Source organism: Canis lupus, chromosome 16 (genome assembly GCF_011100685.1).
Source record: "Canis lupus familiaris isolate Mischka breed German Shepherd chromosome 16, alternate assembly UU_Cfam_GSD_1.0, whole genome shotgun sequence".
Lineage (NCBI taxonomy): Eukaryota > Metazoa > Chordata > Mammalia > Carnivora > Canidae > Canis > Canis lupus.
In genome coordinates, this window is record NC_049237.1 from 10720108 (window position 1) to 10739088 (window position 18981).

The window sequence follows — 18981 nt, forward strand, 5'->3', positions numbered from 1 at the left end:
TAACAAGCTCCCAGCTGACTGTTGTTGCAACTCCGAGACCACACTCTGACTGATTAGCTAGGGCTTCCTAGAAATACGTCACCGCTGTTGTTGTTCAGTCCTGGTTTTTGCCTTTTAATGACTGATTTATTTTGCTTATCTCTGTAGATACAGAGCACTCCCTCTGAAGCCTAGGCTTCAAACCTTTATTTAGACTTGCCTGGGCTTCTCTTAAGTAAATAACTAGACTATATCGCCATCTTCTGGCAAGAAAAATACCTTTTTTTTTTTTTTTTTTTTCCAAGCACTCGTGTGTGCAGAAATTTTCCAACACTTTGCAGATATATATTGAGATGAACACATTTGGGACTGATGCTATGCATTTTTTTAAACAATAATTTGTTTTAAGCAGTTGTTTCACAATAATTGTCTCTGTTTTTTCTATCACTTAAGGTGGAGGTGATAGTGGGTATCTTGAAAGTTTTAGAGGTTGGCAGCTCTTTTGTTGTTGGGATCTGGGAACTGGAATCATGGACCACAAGGTCAACTTCAAGTGTGTCCTCCTGTGGAGAAGACGTAAGATCTGGGAGATAAAGTTTGCACCAGCACAGTCCCCTCTTCTGTGTTTGAAAACCTGAGGACTGGAGAGATAGGCACCCTCCTTTATATTTAATCTCCGCTCTAACTTCAGAACTTAGTATTTGTATTGGACATCCCTGACTCCTTAGCATCTTTCTCTCTGAGTCTTATAGACACTTCTGATATCTCTTGATGTTTTTCCTGCTTTCACATGATCTCTCCTGGAGGCTCCCTCTCAGGACTACATTTTTAGTGTCTTAGATTATATGTTTGGGGTTAAGCAGCTGCTCTGACCACTAGAGTGATTCTACCTTGAGGTCCTGACAGTTGGGGGGTCCCAGGCTCTGGATCCTCACACTATTCATTGTGAAATCCCATTGTTGAGGGGTGGCATGTGTTAGATTAGATTTCTAGGGATCTTATCAGTAGATGATAAGAGGAAGGCAGTGTCCAATTTGTGGGTAGGCTCATGCTGAGTCCACCACCATCACACATCTATGCACCATCACACCAGGGCTGCCCCTCCTAAGTCAGGGACAAGTCAACCAAGGTGGAAAAAGGAGACAAAAGTCAATAATCTCAAATGTCTGAGGCCCCAAACTTCCTAAATAGTTGACCGAACAGCCACAATTATTTTCTGTGATGTTCAACCTGGTGATAAATCAAGAATCATGACGTTTGGATAAAATTTTAGGCCCCTGATGCTTAGAATGGGCTAGGAGGAGGGCAGAAGGATATCAGTAGATGATCACATGTGTCAAAAAATCTAAGCTCAAGATCTTGTCAAACCAGCCTCAAGAGATGGAATTAAAACAACTGAATGATAAGTCTGTGGAAAGTCCCTTTTCCCAGTTATAATACTGGTGGAAGTGTGGGGGTACCTGTTTTACTCCACTGAGACTGCTCTAACTGAACACCACAGACTAGGTGGTTTAGTAACAAGAATTTATTTCTTATAGTTCTGGGGGCTGGGGAGGCCACAATCAGGGCAACGCAGATATGGTAGCCGGTCAGGTTCTATTTCCTGGTTCTCACAGGGCTGACCTCTCACTGTGTCCTCTTGATGTGTCTTCACATGGAAGAAATGATGAGGGAGCTCTTTGGGTTCCCTTTTATAAGGGCACTAATCTACTCACGAGGGCTCTATTTCCCCAACGTCCCATCTCCTTTGACGGGTCAAGGGCCTGCCCAACTGTCTAGCTTCTTAGTTGATAGCCAGACTAATACATCAAAATGTCAGTCTGGCTCCCCTGATTAAGACATCTCAATTACTTTTATTTCCTATAAAGTGGAAGCCAAACCCTTTTAGTACCTCTGCAACTCGGGTAGCTTCATCTCCCCCGCTTCTGCCTCATGGTTCAGAAACTGAACAGAATGTCAGAATGTCCTCCTCCCATGTCTTGCTGTTTTGCATGTGTTGTGCCTTCACCTTTCTCTTCTCCACGTGTAAAGAAATGGCTGACTTCACTCATCTTTCAAGAAACAGTTCAGATATCATATATAGGGTGCCTTCATCTAATCCCAAAATTTGGGCTTAGAGTGTCCCCTCTGGCCACTCCTACTTCTCATTATGTATCTCCACTATCACACTGACCATCTTTAGCAGGCTAATTTATTTTTCATTTGGCTCTTTCTGAGTTTCCTGAGTGTACACATGTACACAGAGTAGGAGCCTGGTATGTGTTTTTTAAGTTTTTTTTTTTAAATTTTTTTATTTATTTATGAAAGTCACAGAGAGAGAGAGAGAGAGAGAGGCAGAGACACAGGCAGAGGGAGAAGCAGGCTCCATGCACCGGGAGCCCGACGTGGGATTCGATCCCGGGTCTCCAGGATCGCGCCCTGGGCCAAAGGCAGGCGCCAAACTGCTGCGCCACCCAGGGATCCCCTGTGTTTTTTAAGTTAATTAGGTATTCCTTTGGGGTTGTTTGAAGCCAGTTTAAAGTAATTATTTCTTCATCCCTTCCTTTCACTAGCTTTTCTTTTCTTCAGGACTTTCACATCAGCTTTTGCCATGACCTAGATAATACCTCTGTTACATAAACCAAGGCTTGCTTCATAACCTACCAAAATGTTTCAGGCTATACAAGAGTTATAAGCCTTCAGTGAAGAGAGATGAGCCATTTGAGCTGATTCATTCTTAATTGACTTGACTCTCCATACCTCCAAGTCATTATCATATTTTCTTTCATGAATAATGCATAAAACTTCCTCTAGAGAGCAGGATCTTCCTGTTTTGTCCATCTCTCTCTCTTCCCGCCCAAAACAATGTCTGGAACCTAGTAGGTGAGTAGATGAATCTCCTTTATTTCCCTCTAGAACAATTTACCGGTTTTCTGGGAAGTTGTTTTCTCCTGTCCCAGCCTATTTCCCAAAATCTGGAGCCAGAAAGAACCTATTCATCACTCCACAGGAATACCCAATCTCACAATATCTTAACAGGTTCTTTAGTCAATGTGTATGAGAACCCTCCCAAGAGTGTGCTAGAATTGACCTGCAAGCTTTTTGTTTTTTTTTTTTTTTTGTTTTTTTTTTTACTTAGAGAAAAGTATAACACTCTTGCAGAGAAGTTGCAGCTTTTTTTTTTTTTTTTTTTTTTAAGACTAAAGGAAAATAAGCAAACCAAAAGCCCTGAGTAACCTATATTTGAGGCCCAAGGCTAAAAGTTATAGCTCATGGCCTTGCTCTTCCTTTCCTGCTCACCTGCCATATGACCTTAAAATGAAAGCAAATGAAGATTCTCTGTTCTATGCTCTCAGCCATTGTGTCTTTCTTTCCCCCTAAGTCTTGATGAACCCTAAGGCAGTTTTATGTCTTTTGTCTTCATAGTCCTGTGGATTAACATAGTGGCTCTTTACTGACCACAGAGGGAGTGAAAGCAAGGAGGAAAGGCAGGTGTATGAAAGGAGGCAGGGAGGGAGAAAGAGCAGGAAGAAACAAACTGGCACAATAACCTCCAAAAAAACACAAACAAACAAAAAAAAAACTTATAGCTTTTGCATTTGGCCTGTAGCTTGTGCACAACTATGAGCATGTTTGGGATGCATTAGTGAATGGCAGTTGTGTTAATGTCCAAGTAGGTTTAATCCAGTCGGTGAGAAAGAAATTACTCTTTTCCTGGTGAAATTTCTCAAGCCATTCAGTTCTATTGAATAAATTACCTAAGCCCTAAAGTAGTTCATCCTAGAGGTCACAGCAGAGGTAATATAATTGACTTCAATGTGTCAGACCTTTTTTTCTTTCTCCACCCACCATGCTGGATTTAAAACAGTGCAGTGTTTTTCAGGCCCCTACACTTTGATAACACACATACTTTAGAAATACTACTTTTAAAAGAAATAATTCTATCATCCCTGAATAAAAAGTCTGACAGGGTTGACATGTCTGGCCATGCACATTACACCTGCACAGCTCTGAGGCCATCCTTCCAATGGGTTGTGGTGTCAGCAGAGCCTCCTGGAGATGTGCCTGCCTTAACTCCCCTTCCTCGAAGGGATAAATGTAGATAATTAGAATGTCCCAGGAATCACAAACTTAAAATGAGCAAAAACAAAATTTTGTGGTCACTCAAACCTTTTGGAGAAATTTCAATTTAACAAAAAACAACTCTAAGGACCCCTCGGTGGCTCAGTGGTTAAGCCTCTGCCTTCAGCTCAGGTTATAATCCTGGGATGGAGTCCAGCATTGGGCTCCCCACAGGGAGCCTGCTTCTCCCTCTGCCTGTGTCTCTGCCTCTCTCTCTGTGTCTTTCGTGAATAAAAAATCTTAAAAAAAAAAAAAAAAGAAATAAAAACTACCTCTAAATGCTTTTTATTTTATTTTTGTAAGGTGTTCATTACCTGGTATCGTATGCATAATAGAAGCTGAAATTGAGACGAGCACTGTGCCATGGCCAGAAGTGGAAAGGAATAATTAACATTAACCACTCATATTGCTCTAGGAATTTAGAACTGGAAATTACTTTTCTAGCAAGTCAGTGGGAAATTTTTTATAAATTGGTCATTAAAATGACTCTGGTGTTACCGATTAAACATAAAAGATTACTTGAGAGAATCCCCAACTGACTTGGTAGCAAAGCCCAGTATGGGAAGAGAGAGAAGGATCCAGTTGTTACTAGTATTATGTATCCAAATCTATGTCTGCATTTTATAGGAAGCAAAATATGTCATTTGGTGAAATTGAAGGATTAGTTGTAATAAGTAAGGATAGAATGTTATTCCTAAATTTATAGCAAGCACATGATAAAGCAGAACTTTTAAATTATAGGTTTGGATGAAATGTGGAACAAAAGACCTGCATTGGCCCCTGTAACAACTGGCATAACAATGTGATAATTACAAGCTACACTTTAGCCCTCACGCCCTCAAGTGCAATTTACTGAATAGATTAACAAGGAGCAACAAAGAAAGAGACTAACCTTTACAAAGGCCTATTTTGCGCCACATACTGTGTTAGATCCATAACTATTACTGATTCATTTAATTCTCATTATCCTCTGGAAAGTGGATGTTGCCCTCCTATTTAATATGCTGGATTTCTGCAGGATTATAAATACTCACAATCACCTAATGAGAACACCCAAGTTATTACTGACTCAAATATCATGCTGTTTCTGCTATCCTAGAATGACTCTCAGATAAGGCATAGTAGGTGAACAAACTTGGGAATATTTTCATGAAGAACAATCATAATAGCTAACAAAGGAACTCTAATTATAAGGAACAAGAACTGCCCAACTAATCAAATGCTGTTTGCTGTGGTTGATAATGACCAAAAAGGGGTACCCTACACAGTTTTAAAGCTGTTTTGATGCTGCTTTAATGAAATGATCCCTCTTTCATTTTTTCTTTGCTCAATTCACTGTGAAGAAATGATCTCCAGGACTGCCTTGCATTTTTTCCATGATGGCCAGTTCTGCAAATGCCAATTAGAAATTACTTAAAAAATTCTAAAAATGTTCATGTGAGAACTGTTTGACTTAGAGACATGGAAATTGAAACATGTCCAAGTAAACTATTACTAGGAAAGTTGTGTGTGTCTCTGTGTGTGTGTGTGTGTGTATATATATATACACACACTAAATAATGAGGAGCCTGTGAGACTTTTGCTTCAGTTAAATTATTTCAATAAAATGATACTTAGCTCACACTATGTTCATATTATGCAAAGATAAGAGTAATCTTCATAATGAAGTAAAAATGGATGTTAAATCACATGGATTGGCTAATAACTTCCCTACATGGATTTTCACGTTGAGTGATGGTAAAAATCGGTAGATACTGTTCAGTAATCACTTAATTGAGTGCCAAGCACTGTGATGTGCTCCCAAACATTATCGTGTTTAATCCTTGCAACAAGTCTGTGAGCTAGGCATTCTTGTCTCCACATTAAAGAGAAGGAGGTTCAATAAAAAAAAAGAGAAAAGAGAAGGAGGTTGAGTTTTACTGATATTGAAGAACCTGGCCAGAATTACACAGGTTGGACCGAAGCCTCATCTGGATATTCAACATGTATATAGATGGCCAAAGCCATGACTTTAACTACTACTCTATGCTATTTATAATTAGGTGGTATTTTAGAGAAGAGGATTTATTTTTATTTTTTAAATGAGCAGCAAATATTTGGAAATCTCTTCCTACTGTCTTTTTATTATTATTTTTTTCTTACAGGGAACCAAAGTCCTGCAGATGTTCATGTGGTACCTGAATCCTCGGCAGGTCTTTGATCTTTCTCAGGAAGGGCCAAAAGATGCGTAAGTCTGGAAATAAACCCCCCATGGTCCATATTGGTTTAGGCAAAGAGAAGGACTTCTGCAGCAAAGTCAAGCTTCACTATTAGATTCCCTCGTGAAATATTTTCTGACCATCCCTCGTTGACTTTCTCCCCTGCAATCATCTCCCTTAAAGCTTCATCTGATGTTTCTCCTCCTACTCTTCACTGGGCTAATTTCCTTCAAACCCAGCTACTCAGTTATCAACTCCAGGTGTACTTCTAGTGTGTTTGCTGCTCATGGACATGGTCTGTAGATTATTTACAAGTCTGCCTTGAGAAAAGATTTGTCATTTTCCTATCTATACAAGTACAACTTTGGAGGTGTACATTAGACTCTAAGTATATCTTTGGAGAGTGGCCATAATTGCTAATGAATATGTTTGTGTGTGTGTGTGTGTGTGTGTATGTGTGTGTGTCTGTGTCCGTTTGAGACAGATGAATTGAATCTGCCTACGATTCCACATCACAATGGGAAGACATTTTATTTTCTGCTCAATCCCTTTTCTGAGCTTCTCAGACATTTCATTGTCTTTGTTAGAAATGTTGAAAATCAAGTTTAGATGTCGGTGACATGTATCCCTTATCTTTCCTTTGGTGGTGGTGGTGCTGTACATGGTAACAAAGAGCAGAGCTGTTTCTGCTACTGTCTGATTCCCTTTTTAAAACCCATGTATTAAGATAGTTTGGATGTCATCTGATAAACGTTAGAACTTAAGTGGTACTAATTATTTTTAAATAAGTAATGATATTGCAGGCAAAGTAATCAGTTCAGATAATTTCTAGAGAAATAATATTCCTGTATGAAATGGATAAATCATATATTTTAAATATTCAGGAGAACATTAAATATAAAAATTACTTTCTGCTCATTCTTTTAATCTATAAACTTTTTTGCCACTAGAGTTCGCTATAAAACTTCTAGATTTTTTTTTCTGTATTTTAATGGACTAAGGCAAATCTGCTATGCCAGCTTTGGCCCTTTTAGATGCTTTTCTTTTCTTTTTTTTTTTAATTTTTATTTATTTATGATAGTCACACAGAGAGAGAGAGAGGCAGAGACATAGGCAGAGGAAGAAGCAGGCTCCATGCATCGGGAGCCCGACGTGGGATTCGATCCCGGGTCTCTAGGATCGCACCTGGGCCAAAGGCAGGTGCCAAACCGCTGCGCCACCCAGGGATCCCAGATGCTTTTCTTAAAATCTTATGACTTTAGTTAGACTTAGGCAGAGGCTTCATAGATCATCATAAAGAATGTGGCCAGATAGGAGATATTTCTAGAAAAAAACAGTTGGTTTAAAAGGTGATGTTTTCTACAACAGAGGTTCTAACAGCTTCACTTAAGTAAATGTTTTAGCAGGGGTGGTATAGTTTTATTTTCTCAAGAGCCAACATGAAAAATGATCCATTTTAAAGTAGACTAATTTTAAATACAGAAAAAACAGTAAATCTTCCCCTTTTGGGGCTGGGGAGTTTAAATTTGTTTTTGAGTGTTAGTGAATGAGTGGAGAGAGAGCTAGAATTGTAGGTGTGGTAGTAATGCTAGTGGATATCCTCCTATCACCCTGTTTTTCTGAAATGACTTCCTGGAATTAAGAGTGGAAAGTACATATTTGAAAAAAAAATCCAGGAAAAGCTGACAAAATATAAAGAGGAGACATATAACGACTGCTGACCATCGATTAATGATGATTTTCTTTGAGAAAGGTAGAAGGGGTATGATGGGAAAAAGAAAAGGAAGTCAAAACTAATTAAGAAAATAATGTGAGTTGATGTATTAATAGGAATTATGGGAAATAAAACTCTGAAATCCCATTCCAATGTCAGCCATTTACAAAAGATTTTTGCTGCCAATCTCTGATGCAGTTGTTGGGGCCCATACCCTTGTGATGACTTAGTAACTAGTTATGATAACATCATTATCCTCATGATTATACAAGTTCCCCGGTGGACATTCCCTTCTTTTTTGCCCTGAGTTTTCTCTCTGCGATGGCTGGTGATGTACTCTTTTGTTTACTTCATGTTCTTTTTCCTCTACAGGCTTGAGTTATATAGGAAAGTACCAAATCTGCGAATTCTGGCTTGTGGAGGGGATGGAACGGTAGGTCCTTGAATTAGAATTAAGCTCTCTTCCTTATTCTTCCATCTTTCTTTTGTTTTCTTTATTCATTCCCACCTCTTTCCAATCCCCTAAAACATAGGTCTCTGTCATGTGAACCCTAGCTTGAAGAAGGGATGTGGTTATTGTCCTAATGGATTCATACTTGGTCTTCCTAAATTATATCTTACTCCCTCAGCTCTACTGTATCCCTTCCTGTCCTACAAGGTAAAGATCTGGTCAGATTATTAGGATGAAAGTTACAGATGACTAAATTCTTAAAAAAACAACAACAACAACAACACCAAATACTTCATTTCCTTTGGTTCTTAATAATTGGTCGCAATTGGGGCACCTGGGTGGCTCAGTCAGTTAAGCATCTGCCTTCAGTTTAGGTCATGATCCCAGGGTCCTGGGATTGAGCCCCGAGTTGGGCTCCCTGCTCAGTGGGGAGCCTGTTTCTCCTTCCCCTCTCTGCTCATGCTCTCTTTCACTAACTCTCTCTGTCTCTGTCTCTCTAATTAATTAATTAATCTTTAAAAAATAATTGTTCACAATTATGAAATAAAAGTATATGGAAAAAATTATTGTATTTGTTCTTTTATTAGTGAAGACAAAACTTAGAATGCTGACATTGGTTTGCCTTAAAGATCATTGATTGGTCTCCTTTGTATTCATTTTTTAAGAAAAGATGGAATTGGGCTGAAGTTTAATATCATGGGTATTTTTTCCTCTATTTGTCTCATCTGTTTCTCCATTTACTCTCTACTTATGTTGGTATATTTAGAAAAGGCAAAGAATTGAGAACCATGACATTTAGACTCTGTTGTCAGGTGTCTTTTTCTTCTGTATTTGGAGTTTGCTCCCATAGGATCTGGAGTTTTATTATGAACTATCTTTGGCTTTTCTCTAATCTCCCTAATTAGAATGCTTTATTCTCAAAGGTAGCATCAAAATCTTTTAACCATCTCTCATAGCACTTAATGCAGCATTGGATACACATTAAATACCAATAAATGCAACTGGAAAAAAAAATAGAACAGTGTTTCCTGGTCCCTTATGTTACTCCATGAAGATGAAAATATTTTTCAGTTGGGAAAATAGTGTTTACCATTTGTCAAAATTCACAATACACATTATTAGCTTATAAAATTCATGATAAATTCATACAACTGAGAAGCCAAACCTGTTTCACTTTATTTAATCCAGTTTTTTCCAAAACGATTTGACCATGGAATTTTTTCTACCACAATACCAATTAAAGTTCAATCAGTTGCAGTGTTCTAGGAAAATATACTAAGGGATAGGCTGATTTGGAATTTTCCCAACTTTTTTAGTAGAATTATATTCAAGCAAATCCTCTAGGGATATATGTGTATTTAATATCTATCTATCTATCATCTATCTTTCTATTATCTATCTATCTATCATCTATAATCTATCATCTATCTATAGTGTGTGTGTATTTGTGTACATATATAAATATATTAAATATATATTAGTATATTTGTTATGTTTAGCATACACACACAGAATGTTCCTCTTAGCTCAGCTCTCCCCAGAAAGTTATCTTAAAATGTAAGCTTATTGTGACCATTTACTACGGTTCTTTTCCTTAAGTTAGAATCCCCTTGTCTTCCTATATGACTTTAGCATTTGCTCCCATATTTTCTCCATCTCAGTGATAGCAGCAGAGAAGTTGGAGATTTGCCTGCTGTCCTGAATTCATAGTTTTTATCCTTTCTTAACCCAAGTGGCTATGACTTCAAATCCACATCCACCTCCTATTCCATCTCTACGTCTTGGACTTCAGCAGTGATGGAGTGCCACGCCTTCCAAATTTCTCCCATCATCACGGAGCCTTCTGGCAGCTGGCTCTCACTTCTCCTTTCTTCGCCCTTTCCTCTACTCAGTGGGCACATATAGGAAGCATATTCTAGGTTTTGTGGTTTTGAGGCATTCTCTGCAAGTAGAGACATATTTGAAAACCTGGAGGTTTTTTTTTAAATTTTTATTTATTTTATTGAAGTTCAATTTGCCAACATATAGCATATCACCCAGTGCTCATCCCATCAAGTGCCCCCCTCAGTGCCCATCACCCAATCACCCCAACCCCCACACCACCTCCCTTTCCACTATCCCTTGTTCAGAAAACCTGGAGTTTTAAAGCCTAAAGGACAAAGAGAAAAGAGCCGAGTCCAACACTTGTGACAGGCCTGTGATTAGGGAGTCAGGGCCAAAGTTCAAAAGGCAAATGAAAAGCCAGAAGTAGAAAGGACCACTTGTAGTCTAGTCTGTCAAGAAAAAAACAAAAACAAAATACAAAGGAGTTTCAAGAAAGAGGTAGTGGTTATATCTTGAGGGAGAGTCCGGAGAATTATCATTGATTTTGAAGACTAGTAGGTAACTAGTGGTTTTTAAGAAAACCATTTCAATGGCGTGTTTGGTACAAAACCCAGAATGACGAACAAGTGAGACATGATAGATTGCTAATGAATCCTAAAGACCAGACCCAATTACAGTGTTGAATATCTGTGAATACGCCCTGGTGCCATTAATAACACCTTTTTGACACGAAGACTACCTAGTTCTCCTACTTAGCCTGTCTTTTCTAGCATCCTTTCTTTAAATGTACCATAATTAATAGGTACTCTACAAGGCTAGATATTACTCTTCTTTTATGTTCTAGGTAGTTTTTCCTCTTAGGGACTGTGTCTGTGTTCCTGGCTTCGGTTTTCACATCCTTCCACACAACTTGCGAATATACTAGACATTTATATTCAGGTCCCTCACAACAGGCATGCCTAAAAAGGAAAGTTGTAGGTTTACCCTAGAGTTGGTGCATATTTTGTACTAATTATTTTCTCAATAGTAACCCTCTGTGATTTAATCACTCAGAATCAAGACTTTGCTTATCTTGTACCTTATATAAAACCAGGTTTTATTTTATTTTGCTTTACATGGTTAAAATGGATATTTTGCAAAAGATGCCTGGAGTTTATGAAATGTTTTTCTGGGTAAGTGATCGATATTTTTAATCTCATTAGTTTAGGATATGAAACTTTTAATTTTGAGTAGGGGCAGAGTTTCTGTAAAGGCGAGACCTCCTGATGGATTTATGAAGAAAGCTTGCTGGCTTGAGGCAAGTGAAGACGAATTCCTGAGAGTGTCAAGTAGACATTTGACATGAGGCATTCAGCCTTTACTCAGCAAGCATGTCTATCACCGTAGAAGCTGTCAGAATTCTGTCTGTATAGTGACAAGGTTCCAGGCAGAATCAGGAATGGGATTTTTTTTTTTTTTTTGACTGATTAGGAGGAGGATATATTAACCCTTAACTGCACTAGTTTGTGCACGGAGTATTATTTCACATATAGATGTCTCACGTTAATTTGGAAACAAGTTCGTTGGCTTCACTGCCAAAGTTCTGCGTTGCTCTGCCTCCTTGCACCTCTAAATAACCCATCCTCCAGCACTGCACTTGGAGCCAGAAGAGTTTGTTGGGTGCCTATATTTCTCTGATTTTCAGCAGGTTCCTCACCCTTCTTTGAGACCTTCTAAATTTGCAAAGCGGTACATCTGCATCGCTAAGGGTCTTCATAGTGTTAGCGTTGTAACAGTACAAACCTTTGCTGTTCAGGAGACCCACAATACAAACCACATTTTTAAGTTTTCTAAGTCACTTAAAGTCAGAGGCAGATGAAATTAATTTTATAATATATTTCATTTAACGTAATATATCTAAAATGTTATCATTTCAACATGCAATCATAGAAAAACCACTGACGAGATAGCTTATGTTCAATTTCTACTGTCTTCAAAAATCCAGTGTATATTTTTACTTATAACAGCACCTCCAGTTTGTATGGGGGCACATTCCAGTGCTCAGCTGCCACACGTGACCCATGGATGCTACAGTGGACAGTACAGATGTGGTCTCTTTGTAACCAGTTAGTGTAATCCCAAGGCTGTCACATAGTTGCGGGTATTGGATGGGCTTGTCTCATCTTTGATCTCTAGGCTGAAAGAAAACTCCCCTAGCTCAAGAATAAGCTTGAGGTTTATCAGACCTTCAGGTTTATAAACTAGGTTTTTTTTTTGTTTGTTTGTTTTTTGTCATGTGGTGAATTTATATTCTTTCCCTTCCTTGGCCACATCTCTACCCATCCAGCTCCCCATAACTGTCCCCATAGCTGCTTAAATATTGAAGGGCATATGAACCCAAGACCCTAGAGGCACACATACCCACTCACCCCCCACCCCTCCTGCTGGTTCCTTAAGGCATAAGGTGATCCCTACCTATTTGGCTCCTGACCTTGATAACTGGGGGGGATCCGCCTTTAACCATGTTCACGTCTTTCCAAAGGCCTAGAATTAAACTATTTAGCCATCCACTTCATGCTTATTTCCTGATCACTTGGCTTCCCTAGATGAGGATCCACCCCAAACAGCAGGTGCCTCCATGCCCTGACTTACTACAGCCACCGCAGGGTGGCAGGCACATCATTCCAAGCCCCTTTCCTCCCAAAGCCTCAGTTTATCTCTGTCTCTCCACCTCCATCTCTCTCATCTTCTATCTTGATTTCTTTAGGGCTGACTTTAAACGTTTCTTGGAACTCATGGTGACTTGTAAACTACTAGATGCGAACATAAATTAAAAATATCAAAGGGAAGAATCAAAGTGTACATGTTAGAAAGGGACACCCAGGCAGTGAATGCTGTCTTGATCTTTCAGTTCAGAAATGCTGGCCTTTTCTTTTCATTTCTCAATATGCACATCCTTCATCTTTTTGCCAGCATGTGAGGAAATGTGACATGTACCTGGTCTGTTCAGAGAAAGCGTCAATTCACCGATCTTCCCACCCCTCGGCCGCCTCTAATGTTTGTACATTGCAGAATGAAAATACTGCTCAGAACACACCGGGTGAACATTTAGTGGTAGCTAAAGCAGGATTTGGGGAGGCGGTGGCAGCACTGACCAGCTGCAGGTGGCACCTTGGGACTGCTCAGGGACAAAACCCAGGACCCCTGGGTTTCAGAACCCAGAGGCAGGAAGGAGCTTGCAAACTGGGAAATGGTTTCACCCAATCTGGATAGTTTTCTTCAATTGTGATAGAAAATATGCTAAGTACTGTGTTTTACAATTAATTAAATTTAACTGAACGAGTGCTGGATGGGCTGGTGCAGACGATTTGGGGAAATGTGAAAGCCTAGCGTGCCACAAACCTGAAGCCTGGATTTCCAGAAGGAACAGGTTCCTGATAAGGGAGAGGCCCCAATAACAGCTTTGGGCCTGAAGATCTTTTATAGAGTTTTGCTTTTATAAGGACAGATACAGATGATTATTCAAAACCTTTTATGCCTCTTGCTATTGTAGTATATTTGCTTACATTCTCTCTCTCTTTCTCTTTGTAGCAGTTTTCTACTTCAGTACAGTTTGGTTTTTGATAGTCTCTGAAAGACTTTGTGATGGGTGGCAGTCAAAAGTGGGATTGATATGCCACCTTGAGGCTCCAACTTTAAGTGGTGAGGCAGGAAGAGGGCATTTGGCTTCTAGGAAACTGGACCTTTATAGGGGAAGTGAAGAGGAAGAAAAATTAAGCTTAATCACAGCAGCTAATGTTAATTAAGCATTTCCTATTTGCCAGTGCATGCTAAGTAATGTCTACACGTTATTTAATTGATAACATAACCCTAAAAGGCTTGAGAGACAGATGAGGGAAATTGGAAAGATTAAATGGTTTACCTAAACTCGCCCAACTAGCTTGTGATGGAGCTGGGCTCACTGGGATCTGTTTCTCCCTTCAGCCCTACATTCTGTTGCCTACTGAGGAAGTTGGTGTTGGCTAATATGGCTCTTGGATGAGAAAAACTATTAAGGACTGTGCAAAGCAAAGATACAGATTCACTTCTGCTAAAGAACTATGATTAGCCTAACATTGATGGCACTTGAGAGAATTTCATGACAAATCTTGGCTATGAAAGGCAGGTGACCTCTCATGACATCACAGTTATGTGATGATGGAATACTAAACCAGCTGACTGTATCCAGGAGAAAAATGGAATATTTGTCCACTGGAAAAGAAAGTAGGACATATTTATGCAGTTTTTTTTTTTTTAAAGATTTTATTTATTCATGAAAGACAGAGACAGAGAGAGAGAGAGAGAGAGAGAGAGAGAGAGAGGCACAGACACAGGCAGAGGGAGAAGCAGGCTCCATACAGGGAGCCTGATGTGGGACTGGATCCTGGGACTCCAGGATCATGCCCTGGGATGAAGGCAGGGACTATACCCCTGAACTACCCAGGGATCCCTATTTATGCGGTTCTTAAATCAGTTGCTAAGAAAGGAGAAGATCCCTTGATTCAAATAGGTTGTTATGCATTTTCTTCTTCTGCTTAGGCCAAGTGTGAGAGACAGAGAGTGGATGAGAAGTCCAAGTGTCCTGAGTGCTCCCGCATAGTAAAGTATCATATGGATTCTTGGCCACTTTCTTTGAAAAAACAGGAACAGCGTCAGAAGGTTTGAATGAGGGCTGTTGTACAAATTAAAGAATTAGTAGAAGATCAATTCATGAAAGTTACAGGGCACTCGTTTCAGTCATTTGAAAAGTATTTTTATTTCATGCACTGTGGACTAATCCCCTATCCTTCCCATCCATCTTGGTATTAGTGTTCTTCCTACGATTTAGAATTTTTCTTTGCAGGCTCCTCTTCAGAGGAAGTTAGTTTGTTGTGTTTTGTCTTTCTCTTTTCTTTGTCTGCATCCTTTCACTTCCTAGTGATCTTTATCACTTCCTAGTCATTTGCATGGTTGCCAGGACTCTGGGACTTGAGGATTTTTTTGTAAGTGACTCAGGCACCCATCCCGGGAGATGTTGGGTGTTGGAGGTATGTCAGTGAGCCAGTAGGAAGGTGGGCCCACTGCTAGAGACTTTGTCCCTCCAGCCTCAATGAGTCTCCACTGTCTTTGGGCTATGACCTGGTGCAGGTGTTCTTCACCCTTTTCTAGCCTCTCTCCTACTGGCCAAGAGGCCCACGAGGGGTCTCATTCATATGTGGCCTCCTGCCAGGAGGGGTTAACATTTACCCCCTATTATCAGACAGAAGCTAAACTCCTGTCTTCATCTGCTTGCCATTTTGTGTTTGGTTTGCTTCTGGTCCCTGAAGATTTATTTTTCCTATCATTGTGTCTAGAGTGCAATGGGTATTGCAAATGTGAATACATGACATTATTTTGCCAGGAAAAAAGAGACTTGTTTCACCAAAGCATAAGAAAAAAAATTCTAATTTAAGTCTACCTGAAAGAAAGTAGATGGACTTGTGAGTATAATTCATAAGGAGGAGACTGAGTGTTCATCTCTTGGAGAAGTTTTAGAGAGATTGCCTTCTTTACCGGGGACATCAGACTCGATTTCCACCAAGTTTCATCATGTTTCTGAGAGTCTCTGAGTCACAGAGCTGTTTACATTTGTAGTCAGTGATTCCTGATTGCTAGGATTCCTGAGTTTTCATGTCTTGTTGTAGTTTATTAGAGGGATCTTACGGTGTGCAGTTCGTGCTTTTAGCAGCACAGGTACCGTAGCTAGCAGAACTATTTAGCATCTGACCTATACTTCGACAGCAAGCTTTGTTAATACCATCTGTAAAAAAACTAAGAACGTGTGGGGTCAGAATCTATGGAGTCATCTAGGAGTGACTTGCTCAGTTTGAGGGAATAGAGGGACTTCTAGATACTTCTTTAGATCTGGATTTTTAGTTTCTCATATTGGGTGAACATGATGGTATGCCTTTCTAGGAGGTAAACACAATGTAGGCTTCTTAATGGACAGGCAAGTTTTACTTCCTGGGAAGAAATATTGTGGTGGAGAAAGGATGGAATCTCTAGATGGAATCAAGAGACCTGATAAGATTCTGATGCTGAGACTCCTAATTATTTAGTCTTGAGCAAATTACATGACCTCTTTGCACCTCAGTTAATAAATCTGCAAATTAACTGAACTTGATAGAGCAATTGCTAAGATTTCTCCAGCGCTCCAAAGATTCCAAAAGAACATGCTGCTGTCTCCAGCATGGTTAGACTATATCCAGAATTAGGTTTAGGTCTTTATTTAAAGGCTCCCTGCACCAGAGTGGCTAAGATGTTAGCCTTGGTGTTTGACATATCTAATTTTGAATGCAAGCTATACTGCATAAACGATATGATATTAAAGAGGTCATTGAATCTTCCAAGTTTTGGCTTCCTTATCTATAAAATAGAGGTGAAAATTATTTCTACCTTACAGAATTGTTCTGAACTTTAATAATATGATTACAGAGCTTTACTCAGACATCAGCACATAGAAAGCAAAGGTATGTTCCTCTCTTTGTTCACTGTAAGCTCTTTGACAGCAGCCGTGTACCTTACTTATCTTAGCCTGGCTCATTCATCTTATTTCAGTTGCTTAGTTCTGTTTTATATGTAGTAGTGTTCAGTAAACGTACTATTAAAGCACAATTTTTAAAAAAATTTGAATAGGACTCGTACAAATATAGAATATATGCATGTCAAATTTATTTAGCTCTTTAATGAAGGAACCAGCAAGATGATAAAGTTGATTTATTAGAGAAGTAGAAGAAAAGGACTATGTAGTTTATACCAAAATAATTTTTCTAAGTTTGAGACATAAATGGTTAATGGCCTTATGGAAGAGTAAAACCAAACTTTTAACATAATCATTTATTGTCGACATTTGTATCTCCACAGTACAGAAATCTGTCCGTTAACCTACAGTCACAAAGTTCTTAGGCCTAGTGAAACACTGTTTTAGTATGACATTGGGAGGATATGCAAGTTTCTTTTTGCTATTTCCAAGTTTGGGATAATTATTCTAAATAGTTACAAGACCAAACCTAAAGTATTATTTATCTTAGAAAAAGATTAAATGGGAATATGATTCTAGTATATAAGTATCTATTTTCTGCCTAAACTTATAATAAGTCCCTAGGACCATCCATAATTATGTTTTCATAATGTTTCATTAAGAAGAATATAAGGATGTTTAGGAAAATGCTACTAATTTCTTACATGATGCTATGGAGGGTAACCATTTAATGAATGCTTACATGGACCATATCAAGGGCTTTATATATATTTTAGTTTAATCTGTAAACAATCTTGTGAGGTAGGCATTATCTCCATTTTGAAAATCAGGTAAATAAGTCTCAGTGAGGTTAAATAATTTAATCAAGATTATGTAGCCAATATGAGCCAGAATTGAAATTCAGTCTGATTCTGAGTTTTGTATTGTTTCCAGTGCCTATGTTATAAACCTCCCTAAAGTTCAAACTGTTCTGAATTTTAAGGTAGATCTCAAGTTAAACATATAGGTTAGTGGGTCTAGTTTTGCTTATATGACAGCACATACAAAATGGCCCTTCTCCCTATAAAGGACTTGCCATTTTGAAACTGTTTGAGATAAGTGGTCTGTTTCCTGGCCACTAGATTAAAACATATATGTTTTCAAGAAAAACCATTTCATTTGCTTTTTAAAGCTCCCTTCTCTCAGGTTGTCTTTGTAACTTACCTATCTTTCTTATATCTCTTCTGGCCCCCACAATGTCTCTAGGTGGGCTGGATCCTTTCTATTCTGGATGAACTACAGCTGAGCCCTCAGCCTCCCGTCGGGGTCCTTCCTCTGGGGACTGGGAATGACCTGGCTCGAACTCTCAACTGGGGAGGGGTAAGAACTTTTCTAAGGGGCTGCCCATACCATCAGGCAGGAGGAGCCTTGAATCCACAGATGTTCTAATGGAAGGGAAATGTGCTTTTATTGTCCAAAGAATAAGTTAGAATTCAGAATCAGGGAGCCCATGCATAAGGATTTTATCTGGACCTTATTCAGTTTAAACCTTTAATCATCTAGAGAAGAAAGTATGGTATACAAAACAGGAGTTAGTACACAGGCTTGGAGCTTCTTGAGGTAGCCATTGGAAGGCAGTTGGGTAAGTTGGCCTCAAGTCTTCATCTAAAACAATTACACAGACCTCAACTGATCCTGACTGTAGCCCTAGCTAGAATAGCCAGTCTGCTTCAGATTACAATCCTTAAGTCAAGAGAGTTACAGCTTTTTTGGAGCATTTTGTTTTTTTGGTTGATGCCATCATTGGCTTTGTTGGGCAGGTAGCCAGCTGTCCTTTCCACCATAGAGCCAACTTTAAGCAAGCTTAGTGGAAGAAGTATACCTGTCACTATCTAGCCATTTTATTAATTTTTCTAGGGTGTTAAAATAGTAAGAAGACAAATTTGCTAACATATGCGGTCCCACCAGCTTTTTATCTACTCATATGAGAGATTGGGCTGGGCTCCATGAAAATTCTCTTCAGATATTAGCAGATACTGATTTGACCTTTGTGTGAATTAACTTCCCTTAGGTGATAATTATCTTCATATATTAACAGATATTGATTTAACATTGAATGAATTAACCTCCCACAGGTCTTTCTTATTTTTTCAAGTGAGCATAGTATAAATGCATTAGTTGCTTTGTGCAAATATACTTATCACTGTTAACTCCTCTC

General features: G+C 39.0%; 1 protein-coding gene across 1 annotated transcript in view; it reads left to right on the forward strand.

The window, feature by feature from the left end:
* The window catches only part of DGKI (diacylglycerol kinase iota), a 428692-nt gene that overhangs the window by 221821 nt on the left and 187890 nt on the right, over positions 1-18981 (forward strand). The window contains 3 exon segments of the mRNA XM_038559441.1: positions 6225-6307; positions 8365-8425; positions 18030-18143. Of these exon segments, the coding sequence (XP_038415369.1) occupies positions 6225-6307; positions 8365-8425; positions 18030-18143 (258 nt within the window).